This window comes from Aotus nancymaae, unplaced genomic scaffold (genome assembly GCF_030222135.1).
Source record: "Aotus nancymaae isolate 86718 unplaced genomic scaffold, 86718_ANA_hifiasm-v0.15.2.pri h1tg000053l, whole genome shotgun sequence".
NCBI lineage: Eukaryota > Metazoa > Chordata > Mammalia > Primates > Aotidae > Aotus > Aotus nancymaae.
The window spans coordinates 29,771,965-29,793,063 of NW_026988467.1; the positions used below are offsets into that span (position 1 = coordinate 29,771,965).

The following is a 21,099-nucleotide window of genomic DNA, read 5'->3' on the forward strand; positions in this document are numbered from 1 at the left end:
GAACTCCTGACCTTGTGATCCACCTGCCTCTGCCTCCCAAAGTACTTGAATTACAGGCGTGAGCCACCTCGCCCGGCCATATCGCCTGTTCTTAGACACACTTGGCCCATTCTCATCTCTAATCCTGAGTACAGATGGCCTTCTGGGTTTTGCTAATCCAGTTTAGATAGGAAACATTTTGAACTGCTTTTGAGAGGACAGATCTCTCTTACAGTCGATAGTTGGGCCTGGTAAATAGCAAGAATTGCTGCCCTACCTGGGAGTGGAGGCTTATAAAATACAAGGTTGGTGACAATACTACATAAAAGATTCAAGAGAGCCAGGGTGAATGAAATCCTAATCTCCCGGGGCCCCTGTCTTCCCAACTGTCAGAAAAATCTCAGGGGCTTCAGCAGCTACCTTCCCCATCTCTTTGGCCCTGTGACCACCTTCCCTGGAGGGTGTGATGCCTTCACACTCCTGTTCAGAGCATGTGTTTCCCCACTGGGAGTCAGAAGTCTGGACAGCTGCCATGGATGTGGAAACTTCCCTCCCAGATACTGTGGCCAAACGTGGCCCTGCTAGCCCTGAGGCCAGAAAATATCATTTTGGAGAAAGGTCACAATAACAATTTGGAAATGTCAACTAAAGAAAAAATGTAAGCTTTTAAAGAATTAAAGTTAGTGTTACTTAGAAGCCTTACTGAGGACCATTGACCAAGGCCTACGGCCCAGCAGCAGCTCTTTAGAGAGGTTCTATCAGACGCTTTGAATGTAGTATTTTAATTTTATTTATTTTATTGAGCTCTGTCACTCAGACTGGAGTGCGGTGATGTGATCTCAGCTCACTGCAACCTCCACCTCCTGGATTCAAGCGATTCTTATGCCTTAGCCTCCGGAGTGGCTGGGATTACAGGCGTGCGCCACCATACCCGGCTAATATTTGTATTTTTGTAGAGATGGGGTTTCGTCATGTTGGCCAGGCTGGTCTAGAACTCCTGACTTCAAGTAATCCACCTGCCTCAACCTCCCAAAGTGCTGAGATTACAGGCGTGAGCCACTATGCCCGGCCTGAATGTAGTATTTTAGTTTAGAGTTTATATATAGGTAGAGAAGCTTTAGTATGTGTAAAATTATATCTAAGTTTGTGTGCAAGAGTGTATCTGGTTATAGTTTATAGAAGCATAATCACTAACCCCAACCGACATTACCTTATATGTAGATATATCTAGAGTCACTTAGTTTTTAGGGAATATAGTGACTAGAGCCAGGGACATTGGGAGCTATGTTTTTGTTTTGACAGCTATATGCTGTCACAGTCAGGGCCCTGTGAAATTATGCTGGCAAGTGAAAGGAGCAAACATGGCTTCTTACATTTGCTACTTTGTCTCACAGCGCAGGAATAATTTATCATCATATTACTGAGATATACAAACCATGTTTATGGGCAGGGGAGGTAAAAGGGCAGAGACAATGACGGGGTGCCACCTGTGTTTCTTCCTGTGGCTCCTGCCCAGAGGCATCCCAAGGGGCCAGCCACGCCTTTCCAGTCACTGACATCACAGTGACTCAGACCCTCTGTGTCCTTGGGCGGTTGTGTTCCCTCTGTCTCCTTATTTAAAAAAAGAGGTAGAGGGGAGCAGGTGGGACTAAAACATCTCCAGAGACACCAGCTGCATTCCGCAGGGTCGAGGTGAAAGGTCTAGAGGCTCCTCGATCGAGGCACTACCGTAGTTGTATCTCGCTCACTGCTAAAGTAAGGGAAGGGGATTTTTCTCTTCAAGTGAAGAGCTCCCCAAAGGCAAGGCGCTCCTTCTCCCACTCCCACGGACGGGCACACACGGAGCGCGTAGGGCTTTTGCATCCAGTATCTCTCTGCCCTCCAGCGCGCCATCAGCACCCAGAAGGGGCCCGCCGGGTTTCAGGATCTCTCCCTCTGATGACTCCCACTCCACACCTTCCCGGGGCCAAAGACGCCCGGAACGGGAGCGGGACCGGGCCCGCTGGGCCCGCGGAGGAGCCAGAGGGCCGGCGGCGGTGCTAGTCCCGCAGCACCCGGTACTCCTTGGGTGCCCAGAGCAGGCGCGGGCGGCGGATCTCGGCCCGCGGGCCAATGTTGGGGCTCCAGCAGAACTCGGGCGACAGCACCTTGGCGGGCTTGTGCAGCCAGAAGAACTTGTTGAGGTGGCTCTCGTCGTGCCAGCGCGCCTCCAGACCCCGCGCGCGGTCCCAAGCCAGGCCCAGCGCACAGTGCGCCGTCAGCCCACGCAGCGCCGCCACGCTGCCCCCGAACACCGCAGCATGGTAGTAGAAGTCGCCCTCGCCCCACGTCAGCGCGGCGGCCGAGCGGGCGTCGCGCTCGAAGGGCAGTAGCCACCGCGGCCAGTGGTAGTGCCAGGAGTGCAGCTGCGCCACTGACTCGGCCAGCGCCTCGGGCCCGAACGCGCCGCTGAAGTGCTGGTCTATGTCCATGCAGAACACGAAGTGCGCCTCGCGGCCCAGCCACCCGCCCAGCGCCGCGTGCAACGTGCGCATGCGCGCCATCGACACGTCCTGCCAGCGCCGCTCGCGCACCACACGCTCCACGCGCAGCCGCCGGTCCGGGCCCAGCGCCACGCGGGGTACCGCGCCTGGCCGCTCGGTGAACACGTAGTACACCACGCGCTGGCCCACCATGAAGTGCTGCTCCGCAGTCTCCAGGAAGCGCTCCAGGTACTTCTCCAGGTACCTGAGGGCGTGGCGCCACAGTCAGCCTGAGAGTGAGGCGAGGCGGGGCCGACTTTCCCACCCCAACCCACCCCACCCAACCCTCACCCCCTCCTCACCCTCACCCCGCCACACCCAGCCCTCACCCCCACCTCACCCCACCCCACCCAACCCTCATCCCCACCTACCCAGCCCTCAACCCCTTCTCACCCCCACCTCACCCCACACCAACCTCACCTCACCCCCACCTCACCTCACCCTCACCCCTACCTCCACCCTACCCAATCCTTATCCTCACCTCACCCAACCCAACCCTCATCTCACCCCACCCTCACCCACCCCCACCCCCACCCCAATCTCCCCTCACCCCACCTCACCCCCACCCTAACCTCACCCACCTCACCCCCACCCCACTCCATCACAACTCACCCCTACCCCACTCATGCTGCCTGGTCCTTCAGATCCTCCAACCCTAGCATCTATCAACTTAGATGGGGCAGGGCAGGTGGGACTGAAGATGCTTGCAAATTGCCTGCCACTCCTGCCTCATACTGGCCCTTTGGAGGACTGGCAGCGTTTCTCTCTTTAGGGCTCTAAGCCTCCTTTTAAGAAGTCCCAGAACTTGGGTGCTGCCGTGAGTGAGGAAGCCCAAGCTGGCCCCACTAGTCTTCAGCAGTTGGACTCCCAGCTGAGACCCAGACATTTGGGAGCATGAGGAGAGGAACCCTTCCTGCTGAGCCTTGTCTGAATTCCTGACCCACAGAATTATTATTATTATTATTATTATTATTATTATTATTATTATTTTGAGATGGAGTTTCACTCTTGTTGCCCAGGCTGGAGTGCAGTGGCGTGATCTCAGATCACTGCAACCTCTGCCTCCTGGGTTCAAGTGATTCTCCTGCCTCAGCCTCCCAAGTAGCTGGGATTACAGGCCTCAGCCACCACACCTGGCTAATTTTTTGTATTTTTAGTAGAGACAGAGTTCACCCTGTTGTCCAGGCTGGTCTTGAACTCCTGACCTCAGGTGATCCACCCACCTGGGCCTCCCAATGCTGGGATTACAGGCTACAGCCACTGTGCCTGGCCCTCCACAGAATTATTTTAGGAGCTATAATAATAAGCTGTTTTAAGTCACTGAGTGTCTTTCACTACATCGATAATGAGGCTGCCTGGAATACTGTAGGAACAGACCTTGGGATCTTAGGATTTTAAAATAATAGTAACAGTACCTAATAGTACTTAGAACTTTGATCATGTGGCAGCCACTGCTCTCTAAGTCAATGTGCACTGTCTCATCTAAAGAGCGTTAGAAACTTGTATGTATCATTGGTAAGTGGTAGAGCCCGGATTTGGACCCAGCTTGGCCTTGGAGCCTGTACCTTTACTTACACTTGGTCTATTCCTGGTGACTGTGGGAAATGGGAATCAGAGACTTGGGCAATCTCAGCATCCCAGAGTGTTGGACTCAGAATCTTGGAACTCGGGACCTCAGGATCCCAGAATTTTCTGTACATTGAGTGTCTGACCCCTAGGGGTGGGGCAGGAACTCAGCATGTGTGATGGAAGTGGGAACACCGAGGTCCTGGGAGAGGCCAAGGTCCAAGTGGCCCAGCAGTTCTGCCCACCTGGTTCACAGTTCACACCTTGGTCCTTTTCATCCCCTTGCCTGTCAGCAGCACTCCTGGCTTTCTGTCGCTTATAGGGTGTGGGGGACAGAGTTGGAGGAGCCTTGAATGGTTGTTTGGGGTATCTGGTAACAAAATTCCTTCTCCATCCTTTTTGAGTATCTCTTCCTAAATGGGAGGCTCTCACCACCTTCCCAAAGCAACTGGTTCCATTTTTAGAAATGCTTCTTTTAGTTGGCTGAAACTAGGTTATAGGATCTGACTGCCAAGAGTCCCCTTCGTGTCACCTCAGGAAGGTGGACACCCAGCTTAGACACTCCCTGTCATCTGTAGTGGGGAGGTCAGTGCCTCTGCCATTTTTTCTCTTGACCTCCTTTCCTGCAGTGATTCTGCAGGAAAGGAACAGAGTGGAACAGACACTGATGAAGACCAAGTCAAGAGAGTGACCATGGGAGGACCTCGTTTCTCTAGCTCGCTTACTGTGATTACCACCCCTACCCAAAACAGTCGTACCTCACTGAATCCTCCATCTGGTGACCCTGCCACTTTCTCAGTATTTGTCACCCCCTCCTCTTTACTCCCTCTGCCCAGTTCAGATTCACTCCCTTGTAATCCTTCAGCTCCCCAGCCCCTCTCCCTCCATCAGACTTGGTTGGCACCCCCTCCAATCCTGTGTACCTGCACCTGAGCTGCTGATCTCCATTGGGCACCTGCCTTGGTGAATCATTCCTCTACTTACCAGTCACACTGCCCTCCTCTCACCACTCTCACCTGAAAGACCCCATCATTTTCTCACTACAAAACCAGTGCCTCCAGATGGATCAGTCCCAGCCCCTAGGCAGGTCCCTTCTAGATGTGGTTCTAGAACAGCCCTGGCTGCCTGTGTTGGGTGGGCTCTATGGTGTTGGTGTCTAGGGAGGAGAAGGATGGTCCTGTGCTTACCCTGGGAGCATGGGTCAAGAAGTGCTGTCTTTGTTTCTCACTTTACTTTGGGATCCCACAGCACAGGGAGCAGGGTGCCCCACCTCTTCCATCACATGCACACCCCTCCCACTCCCAGCCTTGACAGCACTGTTCCCCTTCCCAGGCCTTACCTGCCTACAGCAAAGACAGTCAGCCCGATGGTGAGGTTCTGCTGACTAGCCTCTTGCTGGGCCACATCTGGGTCGAAAGTGCCATCCCAAATAATGGGAGCCCCCCAGGGGGTGCAGGTCAGAACTTCAGGCCGGGCCCTGGCCAGGGCAGGGATGGGAAAGAGCTCCATTCATCCACCTGCTTGGTGTATGCTCACTGCCACCTCCCCAGTGCTGAGCCCTAGGGACCCACAGACGGATGAGACCTAGCTGCTGCCCCTGGAAGCCTCCAGCTCAGAGCAACACAGAGGACTGCGAGGCATATAGCCTGATGGGGGCTGCTGGGTTTGGTGGCACAGTGCTTGGCTCTGCTGGGGTGGGAGATATGAGGGCAGGGACATGGGGCAGAGCTCTGTAGGGTTTAGGGGTACTCTTGGAGTGGGAGGGATAGGAGCTTCTTACCAGGGACGCAGGGCACCTGTGAAGTTGTCTCTCAGCAGTGACACTGTGGCTGAAGGACAGACACCCATGGGGATGAAGGTTTCCAGATGTCTATGGCAGGGGGTGGGCAGCCGTGAGAAGCATGTCAGCCTGCCCAGGAGCCCTCTGGCTTTGCTTCTTACAAGGAAAGAGGGCTCACAAGGACACTTGAGCTGAGCTAGCCACCACCCCTCATCCACCAATGAGGCACTTAGACAGATCCCCTTTAACCCTGACTCTGTGGTCCGACCTCAAGTGCTGGGGAAAGGGGCTTGTACCTGAATTTAGGGAGGCCATACAGGAACAGGCCTAAGAGGCCAAGTGCAAGTAGGATCTGCCGCCAGAAAATTCTCTTCCAGGCCCTGGGGGCAGAAGTGGGGGGCGGGCATCGGCAACTCATGTATATGTATAGACACACATATTTATACACACACATACATGAAAAGTCTTTCCTACTTCCGGTCATCCAGTTCCTCTGCATGGAAGTGTCCAGTGTTACCAGTTTCTTGTGTGTCCTTCAAGAGACAGTCTATGCATATGTGTCTATGCAATGTGTATGCAAATATAAATATAAATATGGTAGCAAATACTCTCTTTTCCCCTGCCCCACCACAAATGGTAGCACAGTGGACACGATGTTCTGAACCTTTCATTTTCCACTTTGAGGTTATTTCATCTCAGTGCTCAGAGAACTTCCTCACCCTTGTCAGCTGCCAAGGGTGATATAGATTGGAGACAGCATAATTTACCTGTTTCACATGGGGCAGGCCTATGCAAACCTGCCCCCAAAGTCTTAGGAAGCTGAGAGGCCAGAGGAAGAGGCTGTCAAGTCCAGTTTCTTAGAAAGAAACATTTAATAGGGATTTAAATGGCTCGTGTGGCTGTGAGACCAGATGGTGGATCCCCGAGCCATGACCCTTGTTATGCCATGACTACGCTAATTGTCAGGTTTCAGCCCCAGCTGAGGTCCGAGGGGAGTGGGTGGATGGGCGAAGACCTGAAAGAACAGCTTGGGGCTGTAGGCAGGTGATATGTAGTTTTATTCAGCAGCTCTCTCATCAGCAGCTTACTCACACTAGCTCTCTCACTGTCCACCTTGATCTTGGCCATCTGCTCCGGCTCTGTGGCTCCTCTCAGTAGCTGGCTCTGAGGCTCCTGCTGCCCCTATGCCTGCAGCTGCACTCCCTGGCCTGCAAGGCCAGATCTGTCAGGGTCAGCAGCTTAACTCTTTCCCCTTAGGCACAAGCCAGTTCCTGGCTCCCCTTGCCCACCTTCAAGGAGACTGGCTCTCCCTTACAGGGGCTAGTAGTGTTATTCTCTCTCTAGGCACGTGCACGAGCTGTGCCATGCCATGCCATGCCTTGCTGCACTGAACCGAGCCCCATGCACAGCAGGGCAGTTAATACCTTCTATGGACAACACGGGCTTAGAGCTAAGTATGAACTTAAACAAGTTACATGTCAAGTGGAATATGCTCCTGTGCTCTAAACTCACTGAGTCACTCTGGCCTGGATGTCTGCCTCAGCCTATTCCTTCACCAAAGCACAGCCATAGACCTTACAGGCCCCCAGACCCAGGGCTTATATACCACAGAGAGGGTGCACATGCTTCAGAAGGGATGTGTAGGACAAGTGAAGTATGATCACATCAGATTTGTTTTGACCCAAGGGCAAGATGTAAGTATGTGATCTTACACAAGGAACAGTGGATACGCTGGACATCTTGGGGAGCTTCCTGGAACCAGGGTTAATCAGAAACCAACATGACAGATGAGCTTCCAAGATGAAGTTGCCTTGGCCTCCACAGTACCTAACCAGGTCACTTAGGATGAACCTTTAGATGCCTAATCCTTTCTTTTCCTCAGCAGTGCTGCAGGGCATGACCTTGGGCAGGTTGTGGGGATGATAACATTAGGGGTTGAGGGTGCTTATCCTGAGTGGAGGGTGGGACTGACCTTGGACAGGAGAGGCCGGGAGAGGATGCACAGGTGTTTGTGGCTCAGTGATGGGGAGTTTTTTTTGTTTTTGTTTTTTTTAGAGACAATCTAACTGTCACCCAGGCTGGAGTGTTGTGATGTGATCACAGATCACTGTGGCCTCCAACTTCTGGGCTCAAGCTATCCTCCCACCTCAGCCTTCTGTACAGCTGGGACTATAGATGCCTAATTGTTTTTTATTTGAAATGAGGTCTTGCTATGTTGCCCAGCCTTGTCTCCAACTTGGCAGCTCTCTCAATCAGTCCTCCCACCTCAGTAACTGAGGGTTAAGAGCTGTCTGGGACTTAGAGAAGAGTTACTGGGCTGGCTGTGGTCAGAGATCAGGTGTCTGTGGTGGCTCCAGTCACCAGGCCAGGTGAACTTCTCCAAGCAGAGCTCAGCAGCCCAGTTCCTGGCTCAGAGGAGGTGGGCTTTGGGATTTGTCCACAGTTCATCGTTTTCCAGGAAGGGCCCCAAATACTGAGAATCTTAATAAGTTCCTTCTGCGGAGCTCGTTCCACTGTCCCCCAGCCTTCCTGAGTGCTCACGTATCTAGAGCAACTGCAGCCACATGGTGAGGAGCACAGACACAGGGGCCAGAGCCCTGAGTTCAAATCCTAACTCTACCACTCATTAGCTGTCTGACCCGTGGCAAGGTCTGGTCCTCTGCACATCAGTGTCATCTATAGGATGGGGATAATAAGAACACTACCTGCTTTAGGGCTGTCATTGCATTCACACAAGCTAAGCAATGAGAACAAGGCCTCTTATGTTTCGATAGCTCACTCAGCTTTAGCTCATGATAACCTTGCTTCCTGAGCACACCCTGATCGTCCCCTGGGCAGCCTCCTGACTCCACTCCCTGCCCTACAAATCCTTTCAAAACCTGGCTCCCCTGGTCTCTTTCAAGAAGCCTGCCAGCCTCAGACCCTCCTGCCCCTGCCTCTCCTGCTGCCCCACGTAACTGTTCCTCAGCAGATGTGTCTAGTGAAGGTTGCTGAGAACTGCCTTGCAGGTGTGTGGATCCACCTGCGCACCGTCTCCAAGCACAGCACCTCCTCCAGTTCACTTCGCTGAGCCGGAAACCTGGGTACGCCCTCACCCCTCCTGCTCTGCACCTGCTGTCTGCTTTCAGTCCCAGGTTGACCTGGTCTCTTTGATCTCTGCCCCTCCTGCTCTTCCCCATGGCCCAGAGTGACCCTGGCCTGCTCCTCCATCACGGGATCATTGCAGCAGCACTCTTCATGCTCCCGGTCACTTCCTCCACAGCCCCAGAATCACCTCATGACAAGTCAGCCTGCCTTAACAGGTTCCATGTCACACAAACAGGTAAATCCTCATAGATGAAGTGCATTTAGTAGGCAAATATATGGAAAAATGTTCACCCTCACTGGTAATCAAAGACATACAAATTAGAACAAGGTGGTGGTATGTTTTGCCTGTAAAATGAGCACTTTAAAAAAAGACAGAATGGGGCTGGGAGGGGCTCGTGCATGTAATCCCTGTGTTTTGGGAGGTCAAGGCAGGAGGATCGCTTGAGGCCAGGAGTTTGAGATTAGCCCGGGCGACACAGCAAGACCCTGCCTCTGCAGAAAATTAAAAATTAGCCAGATGGTGTACACCTGTAGTCCCAGCTATTCAGGAGGCTGAGGCAGGAGGATCTCGTGAGCCCAGGAGTTACAGGTTACAGTGAGCTATGATCATGCCACTGGACTCCAGCCTGGTGACAGAGGGAGAACCTGTCTTAATTAAAAAAAAAAGGCATAATGAGAATAGCCAAGCTGCAAGAATGCAGTGAGATCAGCACTCTTAGACTTGCTGGCGGAAGTGTAAATTGCCACAGCCTTTTGGAAAGCTACATAGCTATGGGAATTTAAAGTGTTTAATATTCATCTTCTTTAATTCAGTAATTTCCAGCTTCTGGGAATCTGTTCAAAGGAGATAATCTTCAGAATGAGAAAAGTTTATGCATCAAGATGTTCATCAGTGTCTGTTAAGTTCTGAATTCAAAATATATTTATTGGACACAAGCTCAGCCTCAAGCACTATGCTAAGTTGGGGATTCAGAGATCAATGAGGCACAGACCCTGTCTTCAGGGTATGGAGCCAGGAAATGTGGGTGTAGTGGGGGAGGAGTGAGGGAATGGGTCACATGACAGACTGAAAACAGATGCATGGAACACAGCACAGTGAATTCTGTGATTGGGAAAAATACCAGATGCTGTGAGGCAAATTGGAGGGTAGCACCTGAGTCTTGGTAGATGAGGAGGAAGTCGGGGCCTCCTGGAGAAGGAGGTGCTTCTAAGCTGGGACCTAAAAAATTATTAATAGAAGTTCTTCAGGTGAAGAAAGCATGGAGGGGGAAGAGCAGTCCATGAAAAAGAAACCACAATGTGCAGAAGCGAGGAAGGCTCACTCCTGGAATGTCTGTGAACTGCAGGGTGGAGAGTAGTAGCAGATGAGAAGGGAGGGATGAGGGTGCACAGGTGAGCCGGGGCCAGATCACCTGGGGCCCGAATTTCAGGCTTGGAGGATTGGACTTCAGGGGAACAGGTATTTCCTCAGGGAGTGACTCAGTCAGATTTTTATTTGAAAACACACACACACACACACCCCTAAAGTATTCCCACTGAAATCTGGAGCCTGGCCATGGTGGGGTGGCAGGGAAGGCACTGCTGGAGGCAGGAAGATGAGTTAGGTGCCAGCCCCTGGGAGGCATTAGGAGCAACACCAGGGTGTTGGCAGCTGGATGGGGAGGAATAGGTGAAGGGCTGTCTAGGAGGGCGCATGGGCCAGACTTGGCCATGGATTAGAGGGACAGGGCTGGGGGACCACAAAGAAGATGCTTGGTAGTCTGGTTGGAGGAAGGGGGCTGAAGCCCAGAAGGCAGTCAGGCTCAGGAGAAAGTTTTATGATTTACCAGGAGGGCTGGGATGTCATGGGAGAGAAGGAGAGAGTCCAGAGAGAGAGGAGGCCAGGGCCCAGGCCCAGACCAGGTGGGAATGGGAGGGAGACTGAGCAGGTAGAGGACTTAAGGAGGGGCACATGGGTGGGGTGGGAGTGGGGCTGTCTTTCCAGAAGTTGGGCTGTCACAAGGAAAGAGACAGTGTGGCAGCTAGAGGGGATGGGGTTGTATTGATGGATGTGTTCTTGTTTCCCTTACACAAGCGAGACTTGAGGTTGGTTGAATGCTGCCAGGAAAGCACCCTTAGAGAAGGCGTTTTGGGTCACAGGCAGAGGCATCATCTGAGCTGCTCAAACATAACTGAAGAAGACTCTAGTGTCTAGCTGAAGGGACTGGCTAAATAAATGTGTTAGGAAGATTCTGTGGTCACGTAGAAAAATGCTCACACAGGAACATTAAAGGAACAAAGCAGGATCTAAAATTGATGTGCACTCTGATTACAATTTAGCAAGAATAAAAACATACCAGAAAATAAGACTAAAAGGTAGAATGTATTTGTGCAATAAAATTATGGTTTCTTATTTTCTCCCCAATTGTCTGTAATGTATTTATAGTATGTTGCTTTTTTAATGAAGGGAAAATTCAAAGTCAGCAATTAAAAAAAAATTAAGTTATTTTGTGGCTTCCTGCTGATTTGCAGGACACCATCCATGTCTCTTAACCATGCCCGAGAAGCCTTCCAAGTCCGGGCCCTCCACTGTAAACTGTCAGTGCCCACAGCCCCTGGCCAGTGTGCCTGCAGCTTGGAATGGAGACCCCACAGTGAGTAGTCCCAGGATGTTCCTGTAGCCTTGTCTGAAAAAGCAAACTCATGCCTCAACCTCAGGTTCATCAGTAGGGAACTGGATGAATGAATTAGGCCTATCTGTACAGGTTGGGTATCTCTTATCCAACAGTTTAGACCAAGAGTGTTTTGGATTTTGGACTTTTTTGGTGTTTTCAATATTTGCATTGTATTTACTGGCTAAGTATCCCTAATCTGGAAATCTGAAATCTAAAATACTTCATTGGGAGCGTTTCCTTTCAATGTCCTGTTGGTGCTCAAACATTTTTGGATTTTAGAGCGTTTGGATTTCAGATGTTTGGATGAGGGGTACTCAACTTGCGTAATGGAGATCAACATAGCTATTAAAAAGCGTGAGGTAGATTTATTTGTACTCTCTGGAAAAAAGACTCTAGTGTGCTAAGGTGAAAAGGAAGGAACACTAATATGGAGAGGCAGACTTAGCTTCTGGCGGGGGGAAGCGCCTGTGCCTGTGCACCCGAGCCTTGGCGGGCATGTCTAGCAGCATTCTTTCATGATGCATAGGAAGAGATCTAGAATAGCAGCATCCAGTGGAAGTATAATGTGAGCCACATATGTAATTTAAACATTTCTAGTAACCACATTAAAACAGTGAAACAGGTGTAAATTTGGATGTGCTGGGTTAAATAAAAATACTGTTACAAATAATTTAATTCCCCACATGCAGCCCATCAGCAAACCCTGTGGGTGCTCCCACTCACTCTCCCCTGTCCCCCCACTCAATCTTCCCCCATCCTCCCACTCACTCTCCCCATCCTATGTTTTCAGTGATTTATCTCAGTGACCCAAGTGGGACCCCTGCTTTCTCCCGACAGCCAAGTTGTTGCTTCTGCCTCCTTCCTAGTGCCCAGAGCTCTCCTCCTGGCCTCCCTCACTGCCCTATTGGTGCCTGCTTGTTTCTCATCTGGATTCCTATAACAGTCTCCTGACCCTGCCTCCTGGTCTGCATTCTTCACCCTTTATCATGAAGTCTCCTAGGCTTCCCCACCTCTGTATTCCACTCCGATTGCTCTCTTCCTGCCATTGGCCAACAAGTTCCACATTATTCCTTAGCACCCAGCTTCCTCCTGTCTGAAGCCGGCCTTGATATCTCGTCTTAGGTCCCTCCCCCAGCATTTCCCCCTGTCCCTTTTCCAGACCTCTCCTCCAGTATTTACCAAGTGATGCTAGGGACTCTCTACCCCACTAGGCTCCAGGTTTCTCTGTTTTGCCAGCCTTTGTTTTCCTGGTGCCAACTCCCAGAGCTTGCCTTATAATTCATGCTGTTGATAATTATTTGTTCAGCAAATGAATGAAATGATGAATGAGTTATATGTGTTCATTCTCTCTTCCAAATTGACTGGTACTCCTTTGCTTAAAACCATTTTCTTCAGGATTATGTCTGCATTCCTTATGCATAATCCCAGACACTGAGATGGACACTTGGCCAAGTGTTCTATGTGCCTGTCCTGTTGAAAGCACACCACAACCCCTTGAAGGAGATGCTGTGCTTATATCTGCTTTATAAATGAGGAAACTGAGGCTTAGAAGGTTAAATTACTTGCTTAGGGTTGCACTTGCTCAGGGGATAGAGCAGAGGTCCCACTTGGGTCACTGGGATCAATTGCTGAGAACACAGAAAATGAAGGAAATGCAAACTGCAGCTTGAGAAGTACTGAGTCAGGACACCCAAGTGGACACCACTGTCCAGGGGACACATAATACCTGAGGGCAGCACTCAGCAAGAGGGTTGGGCCAGGGTCACTATGAGAGAGGACGCGCAGAGGCTTGGAGCAGATCTGAGTGACAGCTCACCTCTGCAAGGCTGGGCAGCCTTATTGGTGTGAATCAGATGCACCACATCTTTTAGGAGTAGGTTTGGTTCCCTCCCTCTTTGCTGCACACATAACAAACTCAGGTGGGGCCTGGTTTTCATTTTCTTCCATAAAGGGAAAATGAAGGTCCAGAAAGTGAAAAGAATTGCCCAGAGTCCTATAGGCCAGTGGTGTACCTGCGCACGTGGCCTGCACTCCAGCAGCAGGAGAGGAGGCAGCACATGGGATATTCTTGCCTGGGGGCTTCCCAGGGCTCACTCCCCAACCTCAGCACCCTCCTCCTTCCCTGTCAGCTCAGGGTCCTGCTAGCCATTCCCTGCCTCCTGGGACACCAGGCTTTCCAGTCCCTAGTTCTACCCTTTGGGGATCAACTAATCAGTGTGTTTCTCCTCCAATAAGAATCTGTGTTCTTTAGGTAAAAACCCCCAACCTACTGCAAGTTCACAGGGTGCACCTTCAATAGGCATTTGCTGTTCCTGTTGTGTACACTTTACACCAAGGCATTTGCATGGAGTGTAAGGGGTGGGGTTGGGCTTTGAGTCTGACAGTCAGATTCCCCAGCCAGAGCTTCCAGCGTGGCATTTGGGCTCCATTTGACCTGGGCCTAGCTCAACCCTGAGGCTCCTCTCACAAGGTTCCCAGCCCGTTATTTCTCCCCATGGGCTTGGCTTCTCCTCTCCCCACTTATTCAGCTCCTGTCTGAGCTCCTGGAGGGTTGGCTGCAGCTGGGCTTCTCCATTTTCTAGAAGCCTGGTCAAACCCCATACTGGCAGCTGGCAAGGCTGTCTCGGGAGGTGCACTGTGGGAGGTACGCGAGACGCTGCGTAAGGTGCTACAGGAGCAGGAAAAGGCTGGAGGGTCTCTCTCTCCCTCTGTGGCTGTCCCACCCTCTTCACCAGCCTCTCCAAACCAGGGTAGGGCATAACGATGCTTCTTCTGGGCTCTGGGCCGCAGCCAGGGCACACAGGCAGAGTTGGTCTTGTGAACTCCTGTGGTCAGGCCTGGGACTGGGTAGGACCCACCAGCTCCTCCTGCCTTTCCCATCCCCTGGCCTGGGAGCCCTTAGTCTGTGGAGGCCCCTGACTGGCCCACTCCTCCACATTTCTTGTTCAGATACTACCTGCAGAAGGTGGTCCCTCAAGCTCCACCTTGTGCCCTGCTTCCCACTCTCCTTGCCTTCAAGAAAGGGTTAAAGATTAGTCAGTAGGTCTTAAGGGGGCACAGGTTCCTAGTCCTGGACCATCAGTCCCAGTGGGGATAGAGGGAGCTCTCAGTTACAGTGGGGGAGGGAATGTGCCCCTGGTCCTTGCTTTCTGGCTCACCAAGGGGGTTTGGCATTAAGAGAAGCAAGAGAAATCCAACTTTTTGTTGGCTACAAAATCCCGTGGAATACAGCCTCCCCCACCCCAGTGTCCATCCACATGGATTGTCTTTCTTCTCCTAGGGCAATGTCCCCTCTTGGAGCCGCCTTTCTCCCAGACCAGAGGCTCAGCTAGTACACTCCAGGGCTGGCTCTGGCACCTCCCCTTGGTATTGTTTTGGCCATCAGACTGGATCCCTCTTAGCTCAGCTGTCCCCACACTTTCTTCCTCTCCACACTGTTGTCCCCACTCACCTGAGTCCTTCGAGAGCCATATGGGGAAGCTGGTAGGATGGCTGGGAGCAAAGTTTCCCAGCTCAGAGCCAGGGAAGAAATGGCCTGTTCCTGCAGACCTGGACCAAACAGCTCCTGCCCCTCTGCCTCAGGAGCTGCACCCACAGGAGCAGTCAGGATGGACTGCCTGCAAGGGACCTGCCGGGGGTGGGACCTTTTTGGGAAGCTGGCCCCAAGGTGGAGTGGGGCTGGCAACACCCTGGAAGAGGGTGGGTCTGAGTAAGCCACCTCTGGTTGGCTGGAGTCTCTGTCATTTTGTACAGTCTCCTATTCCCTCCCCAGGGGAAGTGTCTTTGGTTCCTGGGAACGGCTGGGGATCAAAGTATGGTGTTTGCCACCCAGGAAAAATGCTGTTCTGCACAGAGCCTCAGCCAGATCTGAAGGGCACTGGGCACCTGTGACCTTGGACACTTCACCTTGTGGAGCCCTTTACCTCCTTAGTGTCAGGCCTCCAAGACCAAGCCTGGCCGTTATAGCCTTGGTGACCCACAGGTACACCTCTGGATGGTCGCCAGAAGCCAGGAAGTCTGAAGTAACCACAAGTGATCAGTTGGCCACAGAAAGAAGTAAAACAAGTTGTTCCTGCCCCAACGAATTGCTGCAACCTGCAACCATTGTTTCTGTTCAGCCTTGCAAAAATCACCCCCCCGCCACTGGACATTGGGTTTTTCAAGACCCTCACCCCTGTAACGATGTAATTTACTGCACCCTCCCCTCTGATTGCAGCCGATACTCCCCACCCTTATGATCATGCCTGTTTGTAATAAATGACCCCTACCCCTGTGATCATGAATCCTGTGCTGCCCTTCCCCTTCCCAAGATAGATTACCGACCCCTACCCTTAGAATCATGCACCCCATGACGTCCTTTCCCTCCCTAAGATAGATTACCACCTTTAGCTGACCATTTGCCCCAACCCATATAACCAGTCCCCTCTCCTACCCCCTTTGCCTAATTCCTTTCTCAGACTTGGCCCGCTTGCACCTAAGTGTGAAATAAACAGCCTTGTTGCCCACACAGAGCCTGCCTGGTGGTCTCTTTACATGAGTGACACACTGACAATTGATGCCAAAACCTGGGACGGGGGAACTGCTACAGGCAACCAAACCCCCGTCCCTACCGCTTGCGCTCCCTCCGCGAAGAGACCTACCTATGACCTAGGCTCATCAGACCAGCCCGCGCATCCACTCACCATCCTCAGATCAGGTAAGCAGTTTGCCTCAACTCTTCTCTTTTGCCCTTCTCACTACCTGTCAGCTTCCTTCTCCTTCCAGTTTCACTTTCCTCTCCCTTTCAGTGGAGACAAGAAAGACAGGACTTTCCATGAGGTTCATGACTGGAAAAAATCCTACGTAGGTCTCGGAACCGGGAAGACAGTCTTCCCTCAGTGACATCATTGTGGAGGCATCTGCTTTGCTCACTCACTTGTACTCATTTGCTTTAGTGACTGACCATTGTGGAGACGTCTGCTCTGGTCACTCACTCGCACTCATAGGATGTCCCCTTTGACTGATTCACCCCAGGTTCAAACCAAGATTTAGTCTGGGCCGCCTGCTAAGCTGCTTGGTCCCACACTCACTTTCCTTGTCTCCGCCGCTCTTCTTAAACTATGGACAACCTCCTGCCCTCCGTTCCTCCCTCCTCTCCCTTAGCCTGCCTTCTAAAAACCTCAGACCTCTCTGGCTATCACCTGACCTAAAACCTCAGTGTCTTGTTTTCTTCTGCAATGCTGCTTGGCCACAATATAAATTGGACAGTGGCTCTAAATGGCCAGAAAATGGCATCTTTGGTTTTTCTATCCTGCAGGATCTAGACAACTTTTGTTGTAAAATGGGCAGATGGTCTGAAGTCCCCTAGTGCAGGCATTTTTCACACTTCGTTCCCTTCCCGGCCTCTGCTCCCAACGTGACCCCTCTCAAATTCTCCTTCTTTCTCTCCCACCTGTGCCCCCTGTCCCTACTGCCAATGCAGATTCTTCACTCTCAATAGACCCTTCTGACCTCTCCCTTCTCCCTCAGGCTGCCCCTCATCAGGCTAAACTGCACCCTAATCTCCCCACCGTCCCATCCCCTCCCTCTTAGACCTCCTCTGTCACTTCTCCATCCCACACCTGCTCCGGGACACAATTCAGCCTTAAAACTAGCTCTCCCTCCCCCGCCCAACAGTTTCCCCTTCAAGAGGTGGCTGAAGCCGAGGGCATAGTCAGGGTGCATGTTCCTTTTTCTCCGTCCGATCTGTCCCAAATTGGTCAGCGCTTGGGATCTTTCTCATCAGATTCCACTAAATATATCCAAGAATTCCAATATCTAACTCAGTCCTACAATTTAACCTGGAATGACTTAAATGTCATTCTAACCTCTACTCTTTCTCCAGATGAATGAAATAGGATTTATACTGTGGCTCAATTTTATGCTGACACCGCAGATGCCATGAGCCAGCCCTCTAAGAGGGCATCAAAGCGCAGTACCTGGGGAAGAACCCAAATGGCAATACCAGGTGGGCTTGCCTGACATTGCCAAGCTGGTCTCTTGCTTAGTTAAGGGACTTAAGCAGGCAGCTTACAAAGCCGTTAATTATGACAAGTTTAAAGAAACAACCCAGGGCAAACATGAAAATCCTACCCAATTCATGGCCCACCTAGCAGAAACTCTTAGATACTACACAGCACTAGACCCAGAGGGACCAAAGGGTCACCTTATTCTCAATATGCATTTTATTATCCAATCTGCCCCAGACATTAGGAAAAAACTTCAAAAACTCGACTAAGGCCCTCAAACTCCACAACAGAAATTAATCAACCTTGCCTTCAAGGTGTTTAACAATAGGGAGGAGGCAGCCAAGTGGAGACGCATCTCAGAGCTGCAACTGCTTGCCTCCCTGGTAAGACAAACCCCAGCCACTGTTCCAGGCACCGAGGCGACTGCAGTCAGGTGCTCCATCAAGCTGTCCTCCTCCAGGGCCTTGCTTCCAATGCCAGAAGACTGGCCACTGGGCCAGGGAGTGCTCACAGCCTGGGCTCCATCCTGCTTCAAATGCCAAAAGCTTGGCTATTGGGCTAACGAGTGCTACAGCCCAAGTCCCCCTCTAGGCCATGTCCTGTCTGTGGAAATTGGACTGTCTGGCTCATATTACAGCCACTTCCAAGTCTCCTGGAATTCAAACCCAGTATTCTCCAGCTGACTCCTTTCCAGAACTTCTCAGCTTAGCAACTGAAGATTGATGCTGCCCAACTGCTTTGGAAGCCTCCTGGACCACCACAGATGCCAAGCTTCGGGTAACTCCCACCATGGAGGGTAAGTCCATCCCCTTTTTAGTTGATACAGGCGCTACCCACTCCACATTACCTTCTTTTCAAGGGCCTGTTTCCTTAGCCCCTATAACTGTTGTGGGAATTGATGGCCAGGCTTCAAAACCTTTCAAAACTCCCCAACTCTGGTGTCAGCTTGGGCAACACTCCTTTACTCCTTCCTAGAGTGAGATGTCCCTAGAACAGGGCATCCACACATGCCCTGTTCCCTTATTAGGGTGAGATATTTTAACTAAATTAGCTGCTCCCGACTATTCCAGGACTACAGCCACATCTCTTAGCTGCCCTCTTACCTGACCCAAAGCCTACTGCACAGCCTCCCATCACACCTCCTCACCTCAGCCCACAGGTCTGGGACACCTCTGCTCCGTCCTCAGCAACTGACCATGCACCTGCCACTATCCCCTAAAACCCAATCACCCCTGCCCTGCCCAACGCCAATACCCTGTTCCCCAACAAGCTCTAAATGGACTGAAACCTGTTATCACCTGCTTGTTACAACATGGTCTCCTAAAGTCTACTGACTCTCCTACGACTCTCCTATCTTCCCTGTCCAGGAACTGGACAAATCCTACTGGCTAGTCCAAGACCCTAGCTTATCAATCAAATTGTCCTTCCTATCTATCCTGTAGTGCCAAACCCATATACTCTCCTGTCCTCAATTCCTCCCTCCACAACTCATTATTCTGTACTCGATCTCCAAGATGCCTTTTTCACCACCCCCTTACACCCCTCCTCCCACCCTCTATCTGCCTTCACTTGGCCTGACCCTGACACCCACCAGTCACAACAACTCACCTGGACTGTCCTGCCTCAGGGCTTCGGGGACAGCCCACACTACTTCAGTCAGGCCCTCGCTTACGACCTGCTCTCTTTCTGTCCCTCAACCTGATTGAGTACACGGACGACTTCCTACTGTGCAGCCCCTCTCATGAAGCTTTTCAGCACGATACCCTCCTGCTTCTTCAGCACCTGTTCTTAAAGGGATATCACATTTCCCCTTCTGAGGCCCAGATTTCTTCTCCATCTGTCACCTCTCTGGGATCATCCTCCAGCAAAACACCCATGCTCTCCCCACCACCCGTACCCAGTTAATCTCCTCAACCCCAACCCCTCTACCAAACAGCAGCTCCTCTCCTTCCTAGGTGTGGTCAGATACTTTTGCCATTCTAACTAAATCTCTATATAAGCTCACCAATGGAAACTGATCCGACCCCATAGATTCTAAATCCATTCCTCACTCCTCCTTTTGCTCTTTAAAGACAGCTCTAGAAACTGCTCCCACACTAGCTCTCCCCAACTCATCCTAACCCTTTTCCTTATACACTGCTGAAATTCAGGGTTGTGCAGTTGGAGTTCTTACATAGGAGCCAGGTCCATGTCCTGTTGCCTTCCTCTCTAAACAACTTGACCTCACTGTCTTAGGTTGGCCCTCATGCCTGCATGTGGCAGCTGCTCCGCTCTACTCCTTCTCGAGGCTTCCAGAATCACAGGCTACGCCTCACTCTACACAGCTCTCACACCTTCAGGCTTTAGTATTCTCTTCACATCTCCCACATCTGTTATCTGCCCCACATCTTATCCAACTCTATTCACTCTTTATTGAAACTCACACTGTAACTATTGCACAGGGCCCTGACTTTAATCCAGCCTCTCATCTAATACCAAACATAAACACAAGCCTTAAACCCGATGACCATACTCCCTAATCCATACAGCATCCTCCCCGTTTCCACATATTTCTCTTTTTCCCCTTCCAGACCCAGACCACACCTGGTTTACTGATGGCAGTTCTTCCAAGCCCAGTCAGCTAACACTGGTTAGAGCCGATTGTGCGGTTGTATCCCACTCATCTATCATTGAGGCTGCTACACACCTTCCCTCTACCACCTCTCAGCAAGCTGAACTAATTGCTTTAACCCATGCTCTTACTCTTGCTAAGGGACTACATGTAAATATCTATACCAACTCTAAATATGCCTTCCACATCCTACACCACCATACTGCCATATGGGCAGAAAGGGGCTTTCTTACTACACTGGGATCTTCTATGATCAGTGCCTCTTTAATACAAGCTCTCCTTAAAGCTGCCCTTCTCCCAGCCAAGGCCGGAGTTGTCCGCTGTGAAGGACACCAAAAAACTTTAGATCCCATTGCCCAAGGAAATGCTTTTGCCAATGAAACAGCTAAGAAGGCAGCAAACACACCAATATCTCCTCCTAGCGGACAATATTTTTCTTTTTCATCAATTATCCCTACTTACTCTCTTTCTGAATCCTTAAACTACCAGTCACTTCCCACTCAAAGCAGTTGGTTTTTGGATCAAGGAAAATTCCTTCTTCCTGCCTCACAAGCCCATTCTATCCTCTCTTGTTTCCATAATAACCATTTTCACGTGGGATATAAACCTTTGACCTGTCTCTTAGAACCTCTCATCTCCTTCCCTTCATGGAAGTCCATCCTTAAACTATTACATCTCAGTGCTCCATCAGCCACTCTACCAACCCCCAGGAATTTCTAAAACCTTATCCCTTTCCCACTCACCAAGTGCTGGGAGTCTGGCAAATTGACTTTACTCATAAGCCACACAAGACTGGCAAACTGACTTTATGCCCCGTGTCAAGAAATTTAAATATCTTCTTGTACGGGCAGATACCTTTACAGGGTGGATTGACGCCTTCCCTACCACTGCTGTTATTTCTTGTCTATTAAAT

General features: G+C 51.1%; 1 protein-coding gene across 1 annotated transcript; it reads right to left on the minus strand.

Moving 5' to 3' along the window:
* Nucleotides 1-2,018: 2,018 nt before the first annotated feature.
* On the minus strand, nt 2,019-15,141 carry A3GALT2 (alpha 1,3-galactosyltransferase 2). The gene is made up of 5 exons (XM_012440389.2): nt 15,040-15,141; nt 6,144-6,227; nt 5,848-5,937; nt 5,407-5,544; nt 2,019-2,706 (listed from the first exon to the last, which is right to left on the minus strand). Exons 1-5 carry the CDS (start codon nt 15,057-15,059, stop codon nt 2,019-2,021), a joined length of 1,020 nt encoding a protein of 339 aa, XP_012295812.2. The 5' UTR covers nt 15,060-15,141.
* Nucleotides 15,142-21,099: the final 5,958 nt, after the last annotated feature.